Source organism: Rhamphochromis longiceps, linkage group LG9 (assembly GCF_057381845.1).
Source record: "Rhamphochromis longiceps isolate RC_006_pf linkage group LG9, R_longiceps_female_GT1.1, whole genome shotgun sequence".
In the NCBI taxonomy this organism is placed as follows: Eukaryota; Metazoa; Chordata; class Actinopteri; order Cichliformes; family Cichlidae; genus Rhamphochromis; species Rhamphochromis longiceps.
The window spans coordinates 14,867,283-14,892,774 of record NC_140565.1 but is presented as its reverse complement, the minus strand read 5'-3'; the positions used below and the strand labels follow the sequence as shown (position 1 = coordinate 14,892,774).

Here is a 25,492-nt window from a genome sequence, read left to right as displayed (position 1 = left end):
TGTGAAGGAAACTTCTGCTGCCGGCCAAGATGGAGCAGTCAACCCGAACTTACTGGACCATTTGTAATAGACCAATTTGGCTTTTCCTTACACTAGCAGAGGCGGAACAAACTCTCCTGAATGTCTCAAATTTGATTTTTCTACATGACTTCAACTTTCCTCTAACATTTAAAAATTTAACTTCACATTTATCATCTTAAATTTGCTGTCGAAGTGTTAGTGAAGTCCATAAAGTGCTGCATATGTTGATCCAAAATTTAAAAAAATATATGGGGATTTAATGAAGCTACACTCTCTGGACACTCTTATTAGGTACACCCTGCTAGTACTGGAGCCTCTTTTGCCTTAGTTGTTCATGGTACAGATTCATCTAAGCACTGAAAACATTCCTCAGATACTTTGATCCATGGATCCAAACCAAAAATAGCCCCCAACCATTGTTACAAGGTAAGAGGATCCATGTTGTTTACACCAAATTCTGACCCTATCATCCAAATGTTACAGCAGAAATTGAGAGTGATCAGACCAGGCAGCATTTTCCAGTCTTCTATTGTCCAGCTTTGGTGAGCCTGTGTGAACTGTAATCAGTTTCCTGTTCTTAGCGGACAGGAGTGACAGCCAGTGTGGTCTTCTGCTGCTGTAGCTCATCTGCTTCAAGGTTCAACATGTCATTCCTTTGAAATGCTCTTCTGCATTCTTTGGTTGAGCAGTTGTTTGAGTTACTGTTGCCTTCCTGTCAGCTCAAGGCTGATATCTCTGACATCAACAAGGCATTTTTACTCAGAGAACCGCTGCTCAGTATATATTTCTATGGTAATAGTGAACTCTTTGTTATACTTATTGTTATATATTATTATACTTGTTATTATATTTGCACACCTTTTATTATAATATACATATCCCCCCCCCCCCTGGAGTCAGTAATACCTCACAGGCTTTCACACTTCTTTGTAAATTGGCACTTGTTTGAACCTGTCACATCTGATAGAGTTGCAAAGCGCTTGCGGGCCGCCACAGATCTACACAACACCGTGATTAGATGCCCATATGCTGCTGTGGTAAGCTCCATCTTGGAGCATCCCATCCAGGTCTGGCATTCTTTGAGTCAGAGGCTGCCAGAGGGGCGTGCTCGCAGAAAGTCAGTCCTTTCACACCAGCAGGGACACCGTTCAGCTGCCGAGATTCACCATGGCTTCATCTCTGCACCGCACACCCGTTTTGTTGCATTTTATTCACTTGTCGTTACTGCTTGCTGGTGTTTTATGCGAACTTGAAGTAGAAGAAGATGAGCATGCCAAGCACACGTACACGGTGGATATGTTCAACGAGGCGGTGCCCACTGCACCCCACTTTGTCATGTTTTACGCTCCATGGTAAGTAAACGCTCGCTAAGTTTTTCTTTTTTTACACACGGAGTTAAGCAAATTCCCCAAAAGTACATTGTCTACGTGTTTAATATTCTAATTAATACTGAAAACACAAAAGCGTTTCTGATACTGGATTGGAGCAAACCGGCAAATTAGCAAGCAAGCTAGTTAGCACGCAGGCTAGTTAGCACTAGCTCATTCCTTTCGCTCATTGAGTGATGTTAGCTTAGTTGCTAACTAGCAAAGCCAAAACAGCCAAGTGCAGCTGAGCGAAATGAAACGCATTTTCTTCTTTTACGCGGTTCTCGCTGTCGTTTATGCTAACACTTCGCTAGCTGCCAATATTCAGTGTGAAGGTTTGCAGTTGAAGGCTATACTCAGACAGTTAAACAGCTTTTATTCACAGAGCAGGAGTTATTGAGCCTCCGTTCAAAGTTAGTTACAGGGCTGCGCTTACGTGGCACGCACTGATTGACTGATGTTATAACAGTTGTTGCAAAACTGAGGTTCACGGTCCCCCTAGAGGTCCTTTGCGGGTAACAAGAATTCATAATGCCATTATTGTTATGCAGTTTAATTTGGTCACCATGCACTGCATAATGTAAACAGGGAACTGACGCTAAAGGCAGAGATTATGAGATTATGTGAGTTTTTTTTTTTTTTTTTTACACGTGATCGTTTAACTTTTTCCTTAATGGAGAGAGGTTATGTAAAAGTGAAGATTATGCTAATATGTTATGGAAATTTGTCTATATGTTGGTTTTATTATCAAATAACAGGAAGCAGAAAATATTGAAGCAGTGTGCCTGTGTCTGCATCCAGAATACAGTGTTCACATACACTGTTATGAAAATATAAACTCTCAGGTTTCCCATAATGCATTAAATCCCCCCTGTTTGCTTCTCTTATGTCAAGGTGCGGCCATTGCCAGAGGCTACAGCCGACGTGGAACGAGCTGGCAGAGAAATACAACAGCATGGACGACCCCCCGGTGTATGTGGTAAAAGTAGACTGTGTCCAGGACACCAAATTTTGCTCCAATGACCACGGCGTTAGAGGCTACCCTACGTAAGTACTAGACTCACACAAGCTGCTGTCTCATATCTTGGCCTCATCAGCTTCACTTATTGATGTCCGATTGCTCCGTATTTCATTTTTGTCAGTTTTCCAGAAACACAACAGAGCATAACGCAGCAGCTGAAGCATTTAGGCTTAAACTCCTCTTAGATCATGGAAGTAAAAAGTCTTTTTCATCACTGATTGACAGAGGAGTGACACATTGACATGCATTTGGTGGAATATTCTGCCATTATCTTAATGGCTGAAACTTGGATGTTGCACCATGCACACTGTAACTGCAAATGCAGCAGTTTACTCCATAATCATTTACAGAATACCTGTATTTATGGGTAAAGTTATAGCTAAGATTTTCTTTAACTCTCTCGTCCAGCTGTAGATTTTAAATTATAAATCTGCCATGCCACGTCTCATGGAGTTGAATATATTGTCTTATGTGCAGGCTTAAGTTGTTTAGGCCCGACCAGGAAGCAGTGAAGTACCAGGGCCCCAGAGATCTGCAGTCTCTGGAGACCTGGATGCTGAAGACGCTCCAAGAGGAGCCTTCGGTTAGTGGTTTGGTGTTCATTCAGTCATAACCTCACGTCCTCAAACCAGTGCAAAACTGATGCTCATGCTTTTTGTTGCTGAATGTTTTGCAGGAACCAGAGAGTGAACTGGAGCCTCCTAAAGCCCCAGAGCCCAAACAGGGAATGTATGAGCTCACCGCCCTCAATTTCAAGACCCACATAGCCAAAGGTAAAGATGCATTAAAAGAGATGCTGTGTAGAGCTTCAGTTAGGCAACATAATTAGCCAAGCGACTTTGCGTATTTACGCAGCTGCATCCTGCTGTAACAGATAAGCCGTGTCTGTGTTGCCGTCATTTTTGATTCTGCTTTCAGTTTTCAGCCACACCGAGTTTCTGGATCTCACATTGGAGAATGGAAACACCTCATTAACTAGATTTACATAACTGACATTTCACCACCCGAGTACCCGAGCGTTAGTCAAAGCCAGCCGACTGTAAAAACCCTCGTCTCCCGTCGCCTCACGTTTCTGGACTTTGAGGCAACAACTGCAAAAATTAACGCCGCTCACGATAATTGTCTCGCTGAAATTACGCCTCTTGAGCTCCACTGAAGTTGAATGTTTTGGTTTTGAAGGAAAAAAAATAAATGATTTCTTGTTTGGAGATGAAAATCGGCAGGATATGACATAGGTATTTTTAAAACGGTGTTTATAGGTCTCCACCTTCACATCTTGGCAACAGGGCTGCAATAAACGTTGCTTAATTGGTTCATGTGAGCTGTAAGAGGTGTATATCCTTTTACAGTGTTGAGTTTGCAGTGAAATCAGCTTTCTTATGTTCATTTTCTGGACCAATAAACTTCAGCCTCGCTTTGGTAGATTTGTGTAAATGTATAAATTCCCTAAAAGCTGGTGTGCAAATGCTGCAAGGCTTTTCATGTTCTACCTTTCTTTCTTTTCTTCCTGCCTCAGGCGCCCACTTTATCAAGTTCTTTGCACCTTGGTGTGGTCACTGCAAAGCCATGGCCCCAACATGGGAACAGCTGGCCACCACCTTTGAGCACTCTGACGATGTGAAGATAGGAAAGGTGGGTTCAGATGTTAAAACAACAGAACAGATGGACACTCACTACAATGAAAGTTTACTTTCTTGAATTAGTCCCAGGTCCCCTTTGGGCAAACATTATTTACTCTTAAATGATTCCTGTCAGGATCCTGTGTGACAGAACAGATGTTGATCATATAAGGAGTTAACTATTTGCATACTGTGTTATAAAAACAGACCACAGAGCCAGTGTTTGCAGTGTTGCGACATTCCTGTTTAATAACACAAGTTTGTGTATTTGTGAACTAGGTGGACTGTACTCAGCACTACGAGGTGTGTTCTGAGAATGGTGTGAGGGGATATCCCACACTGCTCTTCTTCTACAATGGAGAAAAGGTATGCAAAAGGTTTGGGACTAGCTCTGTGTGTATGCATGTGCTTACACACATTGCTTAGGTGTTAGGTCAATAAACAGTAACTGTCAGGAAAATCAAAATATAAAAGGTTCAAATGGATGGTGCCTTAGAGACCGGCTGAGGAGTTCAGTCATTGAAGCTCAGAGCAGAGCTGCTAATCCTCATCGAAAGGACCCAGTTGAGGTAGTTTGTATCTGACCAGGATGCCTCATGGGCATCAGAATATTTTGTTAATTCCAGATGAAATTATGTAGTCACACTTGCTCCAAAACAGTAACTAACTAGACTAAATTCAGTAATACAAAATATATGCAATAATACTAAGTGCAATAATCCTTTCTGTCATCGTTGTATTTTTACTCAGTTGTATATAGTATTTGTATTCTATTTTTATCTTATTGTATATTTATTTTATTTTATTCTACTGTATATAGTATTTTATTTTATTCTATTCTGTACAGTTGTGTACTGTATTTATTCTTATTGTATTCTAATTTTTGCCTCATAACTTTTGCACTGTCCACTCCTGCTGTGACAAAACAAATTTCCCACGTGTGGGACTAATAAAGGTTATCTTATCTTATCTTATCTTATAACAAAATAGCTCTAATATATAAATATCTCAGTATATTGCACAACATTGAATATAGATGAAGTTGAAATTGAGGTGCCCTTCTTATTAGGGGTGCAACGATACACAAAATTCACGGTTCGGTTCGATACTTTGGTGTCACGGTTCGATATTTTTTCGATACAAAATAAAATGTTCATGCCTTTTTAATTTGTCATTTATTAAAATTATAAATATATATTTTAACTCAAAAGTACAGTTTTTAAATTTAACCCTAACCCTTGTGCGTGTTTTTTATTTTGACAGCGAATGCGCACCTGCGGACCACTTATGTGCAGCCCTGGTTATTTAGCTCATCATATCGCAGCCACAGAAATTATTTTGTCCATGAAACCATAAAGCTGCACTTTCTTTTTGCCTTATAGTCTGATTTGTCATAACTTTTCCGTTTTGTGGTAAGCTTTTCTTTGGCTGTCACTTCTTCACCCTGACCTGTCTTATTTGGCTCAGCAGAACTGAAATGCTTTTACACACGCACTCACATAAGCTCAGCGATTCTCTGCGTGATCAACCTCTCACATGTTTAAGCTGCGGGAGATTTCACTTGTCATGTTTGCATAGTAAGCTAACGATTGATAAGAAGATGTCAGAGGAATTGGTGCACAAATTATCATCACTCACAGATCAGTGCTGTCGCTCTCTATACACAGTTCGCGTGATTGCAAAATGAAAGCAAAAAAACAAGCGCAAATTCAAACGCGATTTCAATATGTCACATATTGACAGTGGCTCACCGATGCCAATGACATAATTACCCAGCTACATTTCCGAAAGAATGCAAAAGCATTGACATATATTTTTCCTTCCTACAAAAGCCCGACGGGCAGGGCAGAGATAGATTTTGGTACCCCGACTGAAAAAATCGCTAGCCCCGGGACGTCGGGCTAGCGATATTGCAAGCCCTGTATCTGATTGAGGAATCACTCATCTTTGGAAAAGAGTTTATTACAGAGAAATGGCTCTTTCCAAAATAAAAGCTATACTATCTGCTTCTTCTGGGCTATATTCTCAGCAGCATATTAAACATATCAGGTCCCCATAAGGAGAAGCATGTGCTAACAGCTGTCTAAATGACTGATAAAGTTTGTAGCATGCTTGTTGTTTTTGTCTTTGCACTAGGATGATGTCGGCGTAAATGTGGAGTCATATTCGTTGTGTTCCCACTAGTGCTTTCAGGTTAACCTCGTTAAAATGACCTTAACGCCACAACACGGCAAATCTCCGTTAACGAGCTACCGCCGTTCGCCCCGTGCATGGGGCTAGACGGCCAACACGTTAACGAGCTAACTGCGCTAACACACTAGCTCCCACCCATGTAATTAAGCATTGCGTGGCACATCCAACATACTGTTTTACTTTAGTCCATGACTCGCTTACCTTCAGGGTCATACGTCACATGAAAACCAAAATAATTCCAAAGGCCAGATCTGAATGAGAGTGGGGAACGTCCATGTTGCAAGGAGAGCTTAACTTCTGTCTTGCTAGCTTGCCCTGCGCTCTTCCTTCTGACTATGCTGTCTGTGTGGAGCGCTCAGTGGATCTGCGCTCGACAGTGCAGCCTAGGCGGAGTAGTCGAACGCAGATTCACTGAGCGCTCCACACAGACAGCATCGTCAGAAGGAAAGTAGATAAAATAAATTACAAATGTTGTATTGTTCGATACATATGCGTACCGAACCGAAAGCACTGTATCGAACGGTTCAATATCGATACGAATATCGTTGCACCCCTACTTCTTATATACTGTGCATTAGATGGAGGGATTGTACAGGGTGATATCCACAGGCAGGAGTGATTTCCAGTGTAGTTCAGTGGTGCATTTGGGTAATCTCAACCTGTCACTGGATGTGCTTCTGTGACTGGCCAGCATGTCTTGGAATGGGTGGGAGGTTTTGTCCAGCATTGTCCTTATCTTGGACAACATCCGGCTCTCCAACATCACCTTCCAGCTACGTCCCCACAATGTTACTGGTCTTATTGTTGGTGCCCTCAACCTGCTGCCCCAGCATGCAACAGCATAGAGTGGCTTCATGAAGTGTGTCATGAAATGATGGTTCCCACATTTCATCTTTTATCCCCACGTTGTTGTCGTCTGCTCTGCTATGTTCTACACTTATTTCAATAACTTGATCAATAATCAGCGACTACTCAAGAGCACAGTGAAGTTTAAAAAGTCCATGCAGCTGTAAGGTCGCTGTTCGCTGCTCAGTTGAACCGTCAAATGTACAAAAATGTATGATTGTGGAATTTGTATAAAATAGTTGTACAGATGTTGGGAGTCGGTGTCATAGGCATTTGTTTTAGTGTCATTCATTCCACTTGTTTAGGAGACGTGGAACATGCAAACATACATGTGCTAAATCATTTCAGTGTGATGATGATGATTCATACTAAGCTGCTTAAATAGTTACAGAGACAAATGTGAAGGCAAGTAAAAACCCACCAATGTTATCACAGTGAAAATGGCTAATGTTTTTCATCTGTGGCATTAAAATTCTAAGTCAGAGTATAATCGGTCCATCAAAATGGTCTCAGAAACACACTATATATGCCTTTGATAGCTGGCTTGAAAAAACATCCTGCTTTTCTTAATAACAGCGTTCTGTTGAGGGGAACTCGTTCGGTTCAGAGGTCCTAGGAAGAAAAATAACACATTTGATGCGTACATCCAAGAAATATTCAAAATATTGTTACACTGGTTACAGTAACTCTTGTTTCTTGTCCTCTTGTCATAGACAGAACAGTACAAAGGAAAGAGAGACCTGGACTCCTTCAAAGACTTTTTGGACAACCAGCTGAAGGCTGCACTCACCGAGGAGGAAAAGCAGGAGGAGCAGAAGGAGGAACCAAAGGCAAATGAGATCCCTGCTGAAGAGCCAGCTGAAGAGGAAGCAAAGGTGGGTGTTCACAACAGAGAGGTGTTGTACTCGGATAATATTTTGGTCTCCTCTTTTTTATTTCCTGTTTTGTATTTTTAAGTGGGGACATTTGTGTGCCCCGTTGAACTGGTGCTCAGAGACCTTAGATACACAGCAGCTGCACATTGCAGTGATCGTTGATGCATTCAGTGGGGTCCTGGCACTGTAGCTGTAAAGTTATTGTGATTCTTAAAGGGCTTGAATTGTGTATTTTTTACATTACACACACAGTGCACTTCTTCTGGATGCCATCACTGAGAATCTGCAGCACATGAGCAGCTGTTATTTCCTGTTGCAGTGAAACTGTTCAACACAACACATGTACACGCAGTAGTTACACTGTAGGTCTTTGAGCATGGCACCCATTCAGATTCCAGTTAGGTGAGAGACTGGCAGCTAAATTATGCCAGGATTTTGCATATCTTTTATTAATGAGATGATGTGGGCATTACTGGGGAACATAACCTGTGCACACAATTCAGAAGCTCTCACTCCAGTAACAGAATAATAAATACAATAATGCAATAATGTCGTCATGGTGAGGAAAAACACGGATCCATATAATTCCAACTTGTATTCCTGTCCTCTTTCTGTCTGTAGTCCAGTGTTTTGGTCCTGAATGAGGACAACTTTGAGGAGACTGTAGCCAAAGGATTCACCTTCGTCAAATTCTACGCTCCATGGTGAGATTATTGTTTGACATCTTCCTTTATTGTGTGTTGTTAATGCCAAATGAATCATGACGCCTCAGAAATTAGTTCAAGTATTAAATAATGCTGAACCTTTGTCTGCAGGAGAGGGTTTAAAACTACTACGAGTAAGATGAGTCGGAGTGTATCATTTTTAAACAAATATACGTTAAGTACCTGCAGATGTCTGAAGTAATTATTGTTCTAGTGACTAAAGTGATTAAACTCCTGATTTAAAATGTTGGCAGCCAGTGTTTGAAACACAATTTGTCAGTCAGTGAGAGTGATGTCACTCTTGTGTTATCCTGCTGTCTAGGTGTGGTCACTGTAAGAATCTCGCTCCAACATGGGAAGATCTTTCCAAGAAGGAATTTCCTGGTTTTACTGATGTCAAGATTGCTAAAGTGGACTGCACTGTTGAGCGCACACTCTGCAACAAGTACTCTGTAAGTGAAATTCTGTCCAGGCACTGAATGCTTTGCACTCGGAGACTGTTTCTGGTGCACGTACCCTTCTGTGAGCTTTATATTTCTGCAAGATTAAATGTGTTACAGTGTATGCAATAAACTAAAGTGGTGGATTATATCAAAGACATAAAATTCTATAACTGCTACATATTTTAATTAGATACTATGAAATAAAACCCTAAAGCAGATTTAACAGTCCTGGTGGTTGGTGCACACATGTTTTCAGCTTGGAGTGAAGCCATGGTTACCCAATGATGACAGTATGGTGATATTCTTTTTTTTTTTTCTGTTATCCAGGTGCGCGGTTACCCCACCTTGATCATCTTCAGAGCAGGGGAGCAGGGTGATGAGCATCACGGTGGGCGGGATTTGGAGAGCCTGCACGACTTTGTGATGAAGCAGGCACGAGACGAGCTGTAGATACAGGCTAGTCGGCGCTCTCTCTCTCTCTCCACAACTCTACTCGCTCACACTGCATATCTGGCTAATAGGACACCACCGTCTCTCCTACAAAAGCCAGACCCCTACTCTTCCCCCTCTCTGTCAGTCATCCAATGACAGGCTGGCGCATTCATCTTTTTTTGGTATTCAAGTGCAGAATCATTCGGTAAGAGTGTTTGGAAGGTGATCGTACTTCTCATTGCTCTTGCTCAACCTTAAACCACGTGGCGACTGGTTGGGCCTGAAGATGAAGTAATATGTGCGACAACCACTTTGCAAGCTCTGCTCAGAACCAGAACTTTTCACAAGAATACAAGAAATGTTAAAACAGTGGCACTAAAGTTTCTACCGGTTTGTTTTTTAAATGAAGTGTTTCTGACGTCTCTGCCATTTGACTTCTTTTTTCCCCGATGCTAATTTGTGTACATGAAATTTTTTTTTTTTTAATCATAAGCCATTAGTTTTCTATTACTGTCACTCACGAGGCTGTAAAAGTTTGTGACTCTCCAATGTGAAGCAGAGTGTTAAGTTGAGGGTGCTTCATAGTCATGCCAGTGATGGCCTGTCTGACTTAACTCTCAGGGAAGAAACCACACAGACTGGGAGGTGATGGAGAAGTCTGTGATTTTACTGAATCTGACAACTTTTTTTTTTTCTGTTAATCAAGATTACCAGATCCTGACTGATTGTTTTAGTCTCAGTGATCGACCATCCCTTTCTACTTCTAGCATTGGGAGTGTTAGGCCTGGACCATGCTGCCCCATCACTCTGTTACTGATCTTTTGTGTTACTGCTTCTGTTTGGACAAGCCATCGTTGACGTGAAGTCTCCCCTAACATTATTAGGTGTCGATGTAAAAACGTGAATGTTTGTATTCTTCAGGCCAGGTTTATCCTTCCTATGTTAGAAGGATTTGGACACAGAAGGGTCGCTCATCGTCTGCACTGAAAGGTCGAACTGCTGCTCAGGGTGAGCTCAACTCCCATCGTATCCACGTTCTCACCGTGATTTCCATCTATTCTTACTGAAGCGACAGCCTAAGTTGAAAACATTGTATCGGGATGATTTAGACCTTTGGACACCAGAGCCATCGGCCTGAGTAAAATAGACGATGAGGTTCTGATTACAGTTAATCATTGAAGTGGGCAGGAACTGGCAGCATTAAAATTCAACACAAATAATTTTCGGGGGGATTCGAAGGTGAAGCCTTAGTGAAAAAGCATTTGCAGTGTTTCAGTGCACCTTTCTGCAATTAACCGCCGTGTAAACTGCACCCACCTGTTAGGCAAATGCTCTTTGACCCAGGTTACGTGGAAAGCATGTGTTGTGTGAATGCAAGGCACCATTTATTGTTAAACCCAGGTACTCAAACAGTCTGAGACACAGCAGTTTTTTCTCAGTAAAAGTTTTTATGGATAGCACATGGTCTAAGCAACTCCAGTGACAAAGTCATGTTTTTTTGTTGTTGTTTTTTTCCTTTTCATGGGTTATAGTTTGTGCACAACCCACAGATTTTGTACAAAAGAGTGAATAATGGCAAAATGTAACATGAGATTTCGTAATAAATTTTTCTCAAAAATAACTTTGCATTTTCATTTTGCTCTTGCATCTCTGTTAATAACGTATGTGATATTTTTTTTTTTAATAAAAGGTGCAATAAATAAGCTGAGAATGTACAAGTATTTACAAAAAAAAACTAAACATGATCACAAATGTAAACAGCAGCTTACCAGAGGTATATTTTGTAATGTATGATTGGTTAGGCACGTAAGGTATTCTGATTCTTACTGGTATTAGTTTTTCATTAAAATATGCTCTAAAAGTACTCATGTCATTTAAAGCTCACAGTTACATACTCTGTTGGGAAGACGTTGCCACGTGACAGGTGACAAATTAAAGGAAAAACCAGGCACTGCTTTTCAGCAAAACTGCTCGAATGCACGTTTATTTTTAATTCTTCAGCTCTCTAAAACTTAAAGAGGTGATTGATTGGTCGAAAATCTACCAACCTGGGTTGAGATCTGGTGACTTGAGGGCCACAGGCTCTATGAAAAGGGCAAAGCTGTTATCCTAGAAGTGGCCATTCCCTTCAAGATTTAACACAGAACAAACTGATCCCGCCAATGAATGCTTTAAAAGAATAGTACGAGATACCCCCACTGTGCAGGGTTTGAGCATTCAGGTTTTTCCATTAATTTGTCACCTGTCCATATCCGAACACAGTTTCACCCTCGGGGTTGAAAAAGCAACCGGCTAATTTCAGAACGCTGACACAAACCGTTCTGCGGGATGTTTTTTTTCTCTACTATTTCATGATGGGCTGTCAGGAGTGGAAGCGTTTGTTAACTTTATGAGAGCAGCGACATGGAAATGGCCATTTGTGGTATGTCCGAGGGATAAGGCTGTATTCTTCGGTTCTTTGGAGAAAAACATCAGTTTAGCCACAACATGCATCATGTTGAACCAGCCTGGTGAATCGCAGCTCAGCCCCAGCCTGGCAAATATTGACATGGAGGAGAGGAGGTGGTGGTGTCGGGGGGGATATTTGGAGCGGTCCACTGCTAAAATAGCCTGCGGTCACTTTGGTTAAGTCCATATTATATTTTTGGGAAGGCAAATATGGCTCGAGAAAAAAAACAGCAGAGGGGAGGAAGGAAATATGAGTGTGCTGACTCCAAAGTATCATTCAGTTTGTATTAGATGGTTTTGGTTAACAACATTTTGCACAGAAAAAAGAAAGTCGGGCTGATTCACACCACTTGGAAATATGACGGGGGTGTTAGCCCTGCAGTGTCATGTGCTGTAGGGAAGCTGTTCATTATCTGAGCCTCCTGCGAGAACTGATGCACCTTGCTCTTTTTTTCTATGTTGGAGAGAAGACGGGAAAGAAAGCAGCACTCTGACTGGTCCCACGACAGTTCAGTTTCACCCTCTCAGGGAGGGAGAAGGTGCAGTAGCCTCTCAGGCATTCATACACACACTTCAGTAAACACATAATATACAAACTTAAATGCTTAAATGCCTCCCCCCACACATACACACACAGTCATTCATTCAGTTGCAGACCCATGAAGAGAAGACCCCCGTCCACAGCTAACAGGAAGGGTGGTAGACAACTTGGTGGCTCAAGACTGGAACAAGGTGAAGTTGCCTATGGATGATCCACATGTGGTGGGGAATACTTGCTACTTGATATGTTAGCAGGCTTAACAATTATGGAAATGGAACATGGGAATGATCTTTCAGGCTGGACGTTCCTTTGCATGTTGAAGATTTGGGCGGGAATCCGGTGTCTACCTGAGGTCAACGTACACCCAACTTTGACTGAAGCACTACCAGTCTTCATCTGTCTGTCAGTGGCAGCCGCAGGCCCGCACCACCATGTTCTTGTATTTCTTCAGTATGACGTTGGAGTTGTCGTCGAAATAGAGCACTGAAATGGCGTGCAGCTTGGTGGGGGCGCAGCACGGCTTGGGTACGTTCTCGGGGTTCATCAGGTGCACCTGGAAATAATGAGAAAGACCTTCAGCCTCTTTATGTGTCACAAATCCCCCACACCCTCTTTCTATTATCAGAAAAAGTAGCAATTAGAAATGGATGATAAACTCACAAAGGACAGATTTAAAAATTGATTTTATTATATTTTTTAATCATGCCAAATGTCGGATTATTTGACATTTCTTTAATGGCCACTGGAGACTGGTTATAAAATCCCCAACCCCACGTGGCCCAACTTTACAGCAGATATTAAAATGGTTTGGACTCTCTCAGTAGCATCTAAATTAAATTGACTGTGTAGGGATGCTCTTCTTAGATCATTCAGTCACTAAAATTATATAAAGGTTGCTTTAAGTGACAGGTAGACACAAATAAATGGAGGTATAGCCACTAGCTTTCTGCTAGCCCACACCTTGGCTCGAAGCGTACTCACAGCCCTTCCAATAAGGTTGTGCTTCAGTCTTAGTGAGTGAAAAGCTAATATTTGAATCATTCATTACTAAGCAATAACAAACATGTCTCTTTATCTGTCCACTGCACCTGTACAGCTTATAGATATAAATAGATAGCAACTTGCTAACCAAGCTGGCTATCATTAGCTGATAACATAGAACTCCACCCTCTCGTCTAAATATGGCTGACGTTATCAAGCTTGATTAGACAGTAGCAGTTATAAATGGTACAAACTGTACACGTACACATACCTGCTAATTTTTGTTTACCTATTATTGACAATCTCTTCCACAGTGTGTGTTTTGTCCCATCACCCCCAGCCTGGTTCTGCTGGTTTCTTTTTTATCAAAAAGGATGTTTTTCCTTCCCACTGTCACCAAGTGCTGGCTCATAGGGGTCAAGCCAAGGCGCAATGATTTCTCTGTATTATTATAAAGTGTCTTGATGGGACTGTTGCTGCGATTTGTTGCTATATAAATAAAACTGAATTGAAGTGAATTAAGTTACTAAAATGCTAGGATGGTACTCAAGGAGCAAAAACTAATCGGATGGTCTGTCCCGCACAGACTACATTAAAAATCCTCCCAAGCACCAACAAACATGTCAGAGTGGTCCAGAGATTCAGTAACTCCAATTAGTATCAGTAGAAGCTGCTTGGCTATACCGTCTATGCTGCCACGCTCCTAAATCCTGCATCCAATTGGGAGTTATGAAAACACAAGCTATCATCTGTACAGTTGTTTAGAACAGGGAAACTCTTCACAGAGACCAACTTTTTTTGAATAAGACTGTATAAATATATATATTTTTAATACCATAAACATTTTAACATGGAAGTCTATGGGGACTGATTCCATTTGAAGGCTGCTTCAAGTGGCCACTAGAAGAAGAGCAGTTACTCCATGTGTGGATGCACCTCATTTGTCTCTTTTATGTTTCGACCGTCCATGACAAGTAAATTTAATGGAGTTAACTGAGCTTCACAGAACTGTAACGCTTTATATTCACCGATATTTATAACCCTAAGAAGGCCACGGCGACTAGATTAAAAATACACTGTCGAAACACTCTCATATGCTCCTGTGCTTATTTTTAAAGGTCATTTAGACACACAATAGACCACTATTATATCTCGTTGCAGTGTTGCTACAACAATCCTAAATCCACAGGAAAAACTGTATGAGCACCACCACAAAGTTCTGGCAGACATAAGAGACGGGCCTAAAATGACTTCTTCTTCATTGTGTTAAGAATACACACATACTTAGTGCGGTAAACCGTAGTGGGATGGTCTTACCAGCGTCTGCACAATGGCGTGGTTGGTGGCATTCATGTGGGCATTAAGGGGGAAGGAGCATTCTCCATCACAGTAGTTGGCTGCGTAGCCGTCAGGAGCAATAATCCAGTCCTTAGAGAAACACGTGAAATCAGTTGGTTTTGGGATGAACAGAAATGAACAGTTTTGTTATTATTGGTTCAGTACAGCTTCACTTTCCATGTAACCCACCTGACTGCTGTTGGTAAATTCAGAGTTAATGTTCTCTCTGCGGACAAATCCACAGCGCTGTCTGTGAAATCACTCAGAGCTAATCCCTCTCCTCCTTCCTTCCTTCCTTCCTTCCACTCTTTCTGTCTTACTGTTTGACTCTGATGAGGTGTCGACAGGTTATCCCCCCACTCTAATTTGTGTTTTGATCTAGTTCATCTTCCTGTCAGTGTCAATCAACCGTCTGTCTTCACCTTTTCACTCTTCTGACAATCCCTTTCATTATTTCCAGCTCCCTTCCTCTGTCTGTGTGTGTGTGAATGATTGCTGGCAGTCTCCCTCTAGATGTCAGTGCTGTGTTAACAGCTGGTTGTATGTACCTCTGCCCTTCTCTTTTATTTCTTCCTCTGTATCTAAGTAAACACGCACACACACACTGTGATCTCCATTTAACCTTTTCTATGTCGCATCCTCTCTTGTTTCTAATGTGTACTGAGCAGTGTACTTTACAGAGTCATGCTGACAGGTTTCTTTCATTTACTACTTTATCGTGTAGAAAAACTGAGACGTGCTGTTGAAATTACACTTTTTTTCTTATGTTAAAGTATCTCGTGGAAAAAATAGTTATACTTTCCCACAATCTAAAGTGCCTTTCACATCCCTGCTCTGGGTGACGTCTGACTTCGAGGCCATGTATCTCACATCCCACCTCCCCTCGTCAGCTAACGGTTTACCTCCCCACCACCACCAGTGCATAAACTCTGGGGCGTTCATGCGACTCCACTCCATAATTTAGCTACTCATGCTCATTTTTTAAATATTAAGATATGACAATTTGTAGAAGGAAACCAGTCTGACAAGAGACGGCTACTTAATACACCTGATGGTGGCATACTGCTTTTGCTAAGAGTTTAAAAAACACACAAATCCCCTATTATTCCAACAATCATATAATATATATAATACTATACTCTAGTATGCATAGTAGGAACACTGATTAGAATTAAAAAGTAGTCCTGACTAGACGACTGATGTATTAGGAAACTTTTAGGTGAAGCTTAAGGAGAAAATACCTGCCAGCCCAGCTCTCTGAAGCTGACGTACAGCTCGTGTCTTCTGCATGCTGTCTTCTGATCGCTGCTGTTGTAGTCTGAAAGACAAAGAACAGAAACCATCAGGGTTCACATATTACCACGATCCTCTCCAGACACGGGGCCGCTCCACTTAGAATCATGATTAGCATCTGGCGTCGTTTTCCACATCGTTTGTGACCCTCAGCATGTGGAAAGTATGTCACAGCGCCATGATGATAAAACAAAGTGAAAGCCCTTTTCCTTGGGTAAATGATGTAAATATGTCCAGTGAAGTCCAGTGACACATTACATACTGAATCCGAGAGCAGAAGAATAACACAACACGCCTCGCGTAATGCACTGGGTGGAGAAACATGTGAGGGCGTAGACTGGAGCGCCGGCACAAGTGCTCATTACAGCGGTCGCTGCGCTGTACGTGCTTCACATTCATCTGCTGTCTAATGCACTTGAGCGCGTGCCTAATTGAATTCATTGGCAGTTACATATTATTTGGCACATGCAAACGCAGTGAAATAGTGACAAGTGTGTTTGTGGACTCTCCGCCCATCAGCTTGTCCTTAATCATCTGTGTTCGCCTCTGCGGCCGTACAGCAACGGCTCAGACAGTCTCAGGTATAGGTTTGGTTTTCAAACTAGAAGAGGTCATTGCTGCCATCGGTCACCGCACTGAAGTCAAGACGGTGACACAGATTTTCCACTTAGGTTTCAAGGTCTCCCTTTAGCTTATTTACTCTGTCCTTTCATGGCTTTGATTACATTTTCACAACTAACCTGTCTGTGAAACAGGCAAAGTGCTACACAGTGGCACTGGTCCCATGTTCTCGATGGTTCTATATGAGGCTCTATTTGAGGCAATTATGACTCTACAACCACACACACACACACACACACACACACACACACACACACACACACACACACACACACACACACACACACACACGAGTAGCTTCTTTGAGCCCAAAACTGATTTTAATTGTAGTTAGTTGTTGGTCTGCACATCCATAATTATAAAACAGTTAACCAACTGTTTAGACTTTTGCTGAGGACCAGCCTTACAATCAAGCAGCAACCTCCAGGGCTGAGAAATAAAGCTAAGGTGCAATGCAAAGACTTGTAGTTCCTCTAATAGCCACTTGAGGCAACTCTAAAAGCATTTACAGTCTGGTATTAAATTTTTTTTTAAAAAAATCTCTTTTTACCACAGAAAAAACAGGAGATCAGAAATCAGTAGATGACGTTATTGTTGCCATCTTCTATATACAGTCTGTGGCTAGAATAATATTGTGATTATAATAAAACAATAAAAACTTTCACAGGTTTGAATCTAAATGCGACTGACCCTCTCATCCAAAACGCAGTGTTGACTTTTTCCAGTCTGACTCTTAACCTGTCAGCTCATGCACACATAGTTATTTATCACCTACAGGCAAATATAAATAGGTGTCATAGAATAAAATAAACAATAGAATAAATCAACTCTCCAACCAAGAAACTGGCATTTTATAGATTTTCTTGCGTGTGTGTGTCTGTTTGTCTGTCTGTTTGAGAGTGAGTCACAAGGCAGTCGGGGATTTGTCACTCAGTCACAGCCACCACCCAGCCACTCACCTCACCAAGTCACCGACAGCAGCCTTGTTTAGTCAGCTGGAGTTGGAGGGAGACGCACACAGACATATATACAAACATATTTCGCTTATGTAATGCTAATTGATTTTGGTTCCTTACATCCATACGTCTATCATTCATTACAAGCGGCGCTTCCACTCGCAGTACGTACACATAGGCACTCACAGATGACCCGATGTTTATCTGTTTAACAGCCAAACCCACTTAGCTACTCATTAAAGCGGAGAGTTGTAATTTAAATTCACCAGAGTTGGTTGCATTACCATTTCGTCATCAAATTAAATTTAATTCTGAACAGACTCGCTGACTGCACTGCCCAGACCCGAGTGTTTTAGCTGGCCTCGTCTCAAATACAAAAAGAGACACAGACAGGGAGAGGAAGAGCAAAGCTGGGTTTCCTGCTTGGATTCATCGCAGACCATAAAGATGAGGTGACAGAGAGAGACGCATGTGAGGCCTGGCACTGCCTGTGTTTAGTCTTCATGTTTCTACCAACTGTACCATAAATGTGCAGTTGTACTTTATATAAGGACATCTACCAAACGGCACCAAAATAACTGCAATAACAAGAAAGACATACCTATGATGGGTATTTCTAAGAAGTAAAAGGCAAATCAAGAGTAATCCAAGGCACTATTTTTGAGACACTGTGTCAAGACATAATTGCTTCCCTATATTTAACTGAAATAGTATGAAGATGACACAAAGGTAGGAAGAGATGATCTTGAAAAACACAAGCTCCACGTTTGAAAAAACATCTGGACTGTGCTCCGTCACCTCTTCAATTTAATTCAATTTTATTTTTATAACGCCAAATCACAACAACAGTCACCTCTAGGTGCATGAAGCTGTAAGGTAAAGACCTACAATAACACAGATAAAGCCTAACGATCAGGTGGCCTTCTTTGATCTAGCACTTGGTGACAGTGGGAAGGAAAAACTCCCTTTTAACAGGATGAAACAGCAACCTAAGCCTATGGCAGCATGAATAAAGAAGCCAGCAGTGTGAGAGCAAAGAGCTCTATTGGGGTGATAGTCTTCTTCTTATCAGCACTATGTAAATGTTTGGGGAATGAAAGGAAAATTGTTGTTTGCTCTCACTCTTTTGTCATCAGACTTTCTGTGACAGCACGTCTGGATGGCAACATATGTTGCTCCCGATCAGTGCTAACAGAGTCGTCACAAGATGCATCTCCAAACTATCTGCCTCCCCTCTCCTATTCAGCTCAGAGGAAACTGTGTCTATGATTCACCTCATCTTACATGAACTTGGACGCATAAAACATCAAAGCTGGTTCTTCACAGCGCCACCTGTGGGATCTTTCTAATGACTGAATGCACCACAGTTTGATGTTGGAAACTGTTCAACTATTTATCCACACAGTCTCTCACAGACCGGTGAATCTCTCCTCATCTTTCCTCCATAATTTATCAGCCTCACTGGAATGCTCGTTTTAAGCCCAATCATGTTACTAATCAGCCTAATTAGTCCTGAGACGTGTTCCACCAGGTGGTTTTTTTGCACAACTTTTCCAGTCTCTGTGTGCCTTCTTTCCAACTTTTTATAAAAACATGTTACTGGCATCAAAATCAAAATTAGCATACAACACTCAAAGCTTTAGAAGTATTTGTACTGCACAAAGGTATAAAATGGTTTTCATCAATCTTTTCACAGCTTTGCAACTTTTTTGGAAACAAGGCTGGAAATTCGATGAATATTTCATCTGACTAGACGAGTTCACTCTGTGAGAAGAAACAAAAGGTACCACTGGCCATGACAGTCAGCGGCATAGTGAGGTCAAAGGGTCATGTGTAACGGTCAGTCAGGATGCGGTCAGGTGTTTCCCTCGTTTAGGCTTCCTTCCTTTCCAGTAGGAAGGGCAGCTCGCGGCATGTCTGCTAATGTGGAAATAAGTTATAAGTTTACATGTCTGTGCAGTCAATGGTACATCTCCATGTGCGCATGTGTCTCTGTGTACCTCTGCATATGTGCAAATGTTTTTCTCAGCATTCAGGCATGCACGTTTGGCTCCGTGTGAAACTGTGTGTGCAGGCTTGCACGCATCCATCCTGCCTTCAAACTGAACTAGTTAGAACTGTACATGGACAATACCAATACCTTTTTAACTGAGAATCGGTCACAGCACAGTGTACAGTGTTTATATACAGGAAACAGCCAAGGATAATGGAAGAGTACCATTGAAAGAAGAAATCTGATTGGCTATGAAACTTGGCTGACCTGATACAAAGCTGAGGTGATGTTTATAGAAAGAGAAAACGACACACCTCTGAGCTGAACTGCTACCCTGCAGTACTGCAGGATGGCAGAGGTCTCAGGGTTAATATACAGAAACATACCAATGCATACTGGAATATATTTGTGTACTACTTAAGGCATTTCTGCAAATAGTGTAGCATATGCAATACTTTAAATAGTGAAAAACGCACTGTTTCTAAGTACACACGCACCCTTGTTATTACACAACCTCTCATAGAGACCCCCCTACTTCCTCATCCAGGTCGAGTTTATGATGCGTGACATTCAGCTTTGGGTCAAATCACAGCTCAGGGTGGAGGGTGAATGTAGCCCGCCTGCCCCCTCCACACAGCATGAGAGGCCTTCGCACAATCAACCAGTCTAGTGATGTCTAAAGTTTGATAATCTCATTTTATTCACTGCTCTCTAAGGTGACTGTATTTTAAATATGACCTTGAGGGTTAAAAAGATTGAAGTCTATATACTTTTGCTTGCTAGAATGATCTAATGTGCCACCAATTAGCTAGATAAACATCCTATGCAGTCAGACAGGCAGGTCAAAGGTTCAGTAAATCATAAGTAAATAAGTGTGGCTTTGCTGTGCAGTTCAGAGTATCATATTTAGCGACATGCTTCTTTTTCCCTCTTTCTCACTCATCTCCGCACAACTCCTTTTCCCCCTCGGTCTTCAAAGCCATCAAACATTTACAGTCTGTGGGGCTTTTTAAGAGGAATAAAGCTGATATTTACTGCGGGCTTTCATTGAGTGTAAAGGCCCAGATTTGTGGTGCCCATAAACCACATCTCCCCTTCCTGCCTGTAAAAATTTAATGCCACACAGCTACCACTGAGCTCCGGCTCCCATGAGGCTTCCATTCATTTCTTTTTCCTTTCCTTGACAGAGAGCAGAGGTGAGAAGAGACAAAAACTGACTCAACGTGTTATACTTGCTGTATTAATTAAAAGCCTTAGAGTGTGTGTGAGTGCTACTGTAGAGTTTGACATTAAAGTAGTCGGTTTAACTAAAATACTGTAAAAATACAATCATTTAGAAGCTTTCCTCCACATAATATGGAGATGCTAAGCTACACTGGTTAACTTAGCTTAGCATGAACACTGGAAACGGGGAAAAAGCTAGCCTGGCCCTGTTGAAAGGCTAAAAGTTTGATGTGTAAGGTGAAGTCTGTTTATCCAAAGGTAGTGCTAGGCTAAACAGGTTAGCTTTTATGCTAAACAGGCTAATATGAAGATCTCTGCAAGAAAAGCTAACGAGTGCACTCAATATCATGACTGCAAGTTTAAAAAGAGGTATTTTGGTGTTTGTAACTTCTCTTGGCCCTTTGACAAAATTATGGACCTAAACTCTGAGACACAGTGCACTTACAGCCTGCATTACACATGTACATGTCACAGCTGTCTTTCACAAATTAAGTTGGAGGTGGCAAAGCGTTTCGATGATAACCGTGATCTTTGAAACATAATAATAACTACAATCAGAACTATGTCATAGCACAAGCCACAGCAACTATCTGACATAGAAGATTTGAGTTACATAGGGCTGTAATGTGGATATTTTGAATTCTAGTGGTACAGTAAAAACAGCCGTGAAATCCCTGGACTAGATAGACCGATAGGTGGATAGATTATCTTTAATGAAACTTTACTGACCCCACAAGACAATTATTGAGTCTGAGCAGCAGGATAAGAATAAAAAAGTGCAGTATGCAATAAATAAACAACATGTGCCACATGCACATAGGGTAGCCCTTATACTTTGAGATATTGCAAAAATTCACATACACAACAGTGATAAAAAAAACCCAAAGAAACTAAAAAAGAAAACAAATGAGACAAGCTAAACAAGAGTAAACAGTAAGACTGAGATCATGTAAATTGCATTAATAAATAATTTGTACACTATAAGAATATGTCTTGCATTCAGTAGTAACACATAATTCATAAATGACTGATTTTTAGTGAGGGGGAGGTGTAGACATGGCGGTTAATTATGGAAAAATCACCTCAGATATCGCTTGCTATTCAAAGTAAATATCTTTGTCCTTTCAACATGACTTCAGAGGATTTTAAGACCCAAACCATGAACTCCACTTTCACCTTCTTGAACTACATTCAGGACCAAATATTTGAAAATAACAGGGAGAAAAAAAGCAGGATTTCCTCTACTGAGATGGCAATGTAAACGGACACTGTAGCACAGAGCTCCGCCGCTGTGTTACGGCAGCTTACCTAACAGTGTTTAACCTGGAAATGTTTCTCTGCGAGTAGACAAACATCCATTTGACCGCGTGATAGTAAAACTCTGCACTAAAACCGATTCACATTGAATTCATCAGGGTGGGGCTCCTACTGCCGGTTCCCACCCTGTCTATTGAATAGCAGGGGAAACACTGCTCCTTACTGAACATAAGCACTGTGGCTCTTTAACACTGAGACTTTTAATGTACTGTATGACTTCACTTTAACCCTTCCTCGCCACTCTTTGAACCTCAAACTCTGGAAAAGCCTGTAAATTATATTTATCTCCGGTTGTTCCAAAAACACGAGGATCTTATGGTGCCAGTTCAGATGTTATAACTGCACAGCTCGGATTCAGTGTTTCAGTGACATAAAAAGAGTCACAGAAACCCAAGCCAAAGCTTTTCAAGCTGCTCCACCTACAGCCTATGGTTTACTCCAGCTATTTCTTAATTCCAAAGCGAGAAAAAAATAGCAGGTTTTACAGTAGCAATTACATAAATTCCCATAGAGGTGGTGGCAGTGGTGGTGGTGGTGATGGAAAACTCAGTCCCAGTGTTCAAAATAAAATCCTTCACCCTGAAGGAGGAAGGAGCGTGTCCCAAAAGTTGTGAAGACATGAAAGGAGAATGTCACTGTTGCCTCTGACGTTCCTCCCCCTCCCTGCAGCCACTACTACTCAAGTTTATCTTTCTTCCTGTCTTTCATCACAGAGGTTATTAAACCCTGCGAGGGAGCTCCGCCATGTCTAATTACGCCAACGGTAAACAAAAGGAGGTCGGGTGGTGAAGGAGTGAGGAGAACGAAGAGGAGGAGGAGGAGGGAGGAGAAGAGCGACAGATGAAAAAACACAGCTGGCTGAGCGCCGTGTTATTATAATTCTTTAAGCAATACTGTTAGCTTGGTCAGTCTTTTAGCTGTGCAACTAATGACTAGCTAGGCCTAATTACAGGCCGCTGGTGCTGTGCCGGGACGTGATATTCCCTCCCCGGATGGTTGTTAACTTCCCCCACAGCCAAGGCCCAGCCCGACTCCCATTACCTCCCCAGCCCTTCCTCGCCCACAAAACCCCAAATTACCTTTAAAGGTGTTGTATTGTTCTTTTGGCAACATACACACCAGCGTTTTCCACTGTGCACACATCAGACACACCCAGAGTGGGTGGAAATATCACGGCTGTTGTAAAAGATATTCCCGGTCTTCCCCGCACGCCTCAGAATCTAAGGCGAAACTTTAAAAAAAAAGAGATTTACCCCACTAAACAGGAAGAACAGGAAAAACAAAAACACTGGGATAAAAGTGGCTGGTCTGAAAGCTGTGTGCGTGTGTGTGTGCGCGCGCTTTCAGGAGCAAAATGTGGAAAACAAAGATGATTTGTTACACTTAGAATTACACCATAATCTCAAAACTATTGCTGCAGAAATTTTTATGGCCGATTCTGGCCTCTTTTGTCATCTGGAAGATATTTAATATCAGATGTCGATTTAAACCCAGCTCGCTAAAATGGTGCAAATGAGAAAATAACAAGGTCCAAAACCTCACAGGGATTAGAGCTGGGAAAATAAAGTTGTCCTGGTTTAAAGGTTGCTTTATAGCCCTAGCAGACCGAGCAAGGCACGAGAGTCATTTGTGGCGAATTGAGGTGCAGCAAGGCCAAATTCATGAAGACCAAATCAAAATTGACAAAAATGTATTAAATTAAAAATGGGTCTGATGATGTCAGGGATTACTTTGGGATTAAAAACATGAGGCAGTGGAATCAGGTTGACCTCACACATCAGGGGCTAGACTTTGGGAGGTTATTTTTAGAAAACACACTTGCTGAATTAGTTTAAAAAGCCTCTATGTGGACGCTACTGAACACATTCGAAACAAACACGTTGCTGCCGCTCGCTCTTAGATCTCCCGCTTCTTTGGAAAAATATCCGTGAGGGTGAATTCCCGGCCAAAGAGAAACTGGGGGACAGCATCCACATTTTGTTTCTCCCCATGAGCGCTCCACAAGACGGATGCTCTCCCCATCCATCGCGGCCTCCTCCCCGTCTCTGAAGTGAGTGATGCGGTATTGAAACCATATGCCCTCCTGAATTCCTCGCGGATCCTCCCATCCCGTCCAATCCCTGCAGTCCTCTTGCTGGCCACGGACACACGGCTGTCGCGAGGGGGGCCTCCCTGCTTCCTGTGTAGGATCTAAATATTTACACTCCCAGTCGTCCCGAGTGGCGAGGCGGAGAGGTCTTGATGTTTTGGGTTATGTAAAGTCCAATCCTCCAGGACGCATATTTAACAGATTGTCGTTGTTAGAGCACTTTTTTCAGCAGACTCGCTCCGTGGAAAGTTTTTCATCCTCCCGATGCAGAAGGGGACACAAAAAGCTTTATACTGAAAGGGAGCAGGCTTTGAAATCCACGCTGTGTACCCCAGAATAACTTTGTCTTTACGACATCCTGCCTTAAAGTCTTCGGACGTCTCGAGCCAAAGGTGACAGCTGGGCGGTGGAGAATACAGGTCTGGAGCCAAAACTGAACATGTGGTGAGATCTAACTGTCCCGTAGCATAACAAATGATGAGTCTTTGTTCTGTGTCGTGTCAGCCAAAGCTTTCATCTAATGCAATTACTAAGAAAAAGCCCTGCAGGAATTTAACATACAACCTCTGGTGTTAACAGCAGTGCCGCGTAACCTACTGAGAAAGTCGCAGCAGATGCTCTGAGCAAACAGAAGATCGAGCCAACAAATCTCAGCAGAGGGTTTTGCAGGGAGTAGCGATGAGAGCAAACCTGTCCTGGAAATGCTTCTGCGTACCGTACAGATGTTAGAGCCATTAAGCAGGGAGCAAAAGAAACCAAAGCAAAGGTAAATCGCTACCTAAGTAGCCAGTCAGGATGGGAGGATTTGCAGCTCTATGTGAGTGCAGACAAGAGCTGTGATTAGACAAGAGGACCAAAGATAAGCCAGTTATAGCCAAGATTTGGGTTACTGTGGCACATCCTCTAACCTCTTTGGTCTGATCGTTAGCTTTAGTTGGCATCACTCTGTGCTTAGATACTCGCAGCCCCTGGAAGCACACTTAGGCTTACTATGGCTCATCATTTAAAGTCCAACAACGAGTGCAGAAAGCAGATGCACTGGATTCACATACATCTAAAGGTTTGTGCGCGTAACTTGGCGAGGATAAGACCAGTATCAACAGCAAGCTGACTGAGGACTACCTTTACATACTGCAACAGTCACACAATGAAGCCTCACAGGAGCAGCTT

General features: G+C 42.0%; 2 protein-coding genes across 3 annotated transcripts in view; one reads left to right on the top strand and one right to left on the bottom strand.

The window, feature by feature from the left end:
* Positions 1–1,113: 1,113 nt before the first annotated feature.
* Positions 1,114–11,142, top strand: txndc5 (thioredoxin domain containing 5). The gene is made up of 10 exons (XM_085418424.1): positions 1,114–1,373; positions 2,283–2,435; positions 2,887–2,992; positions 3,086–3,182; positions 3,926–4,041; positions 4,308–4,394; positions 7,781–7,942; positions 8,564–8,646; positions 8,969–9,098; positions 9,417–11,142. The coding sequence occupies exons 1-10, from the start codon at positions 1,189–1,191 to the stop codon at positions 9,537–9,539; spliced, it is 1,242 nt and encodes a 413-aa protein (XP_085274550.1). The 5' UTR covers positions 1,114–1,188; the 3' UTR covers positions 9,540–11,142.
* A 557-nt stretch (positions 11,143–11,699) lies between these two features.
* The window catches only part of bmp6 (bone morphogenetic protein 6), a 46,831-nt gene continuing 33,038 nt past the window's right edge, over positions 11,700–25,492 (bottom strand). For both annotated transcript variants that reach the window (XM_085418422.1, XM_085418423.1), the window contains exons 6-8: positions 16,071–16,147; positions 14,809–14,919; positions 11,700–13,063 (exon numbers count right to left, since the gene is read on the bottom strand). In XM_085418422.1, the coding sequence (XP_085274548.1) occupies positions 12,914–13,063; positions 14,809–14,919; positions 16,071–16,147 (338 nt within the window). In that variant the 3' untranslated portion in view covers positions 11,700–12,913. The remainder of the gene's footprint in view (positions 13,064–14,808; positions 14,920–16,070; positions 16,148–25,492) is intronic.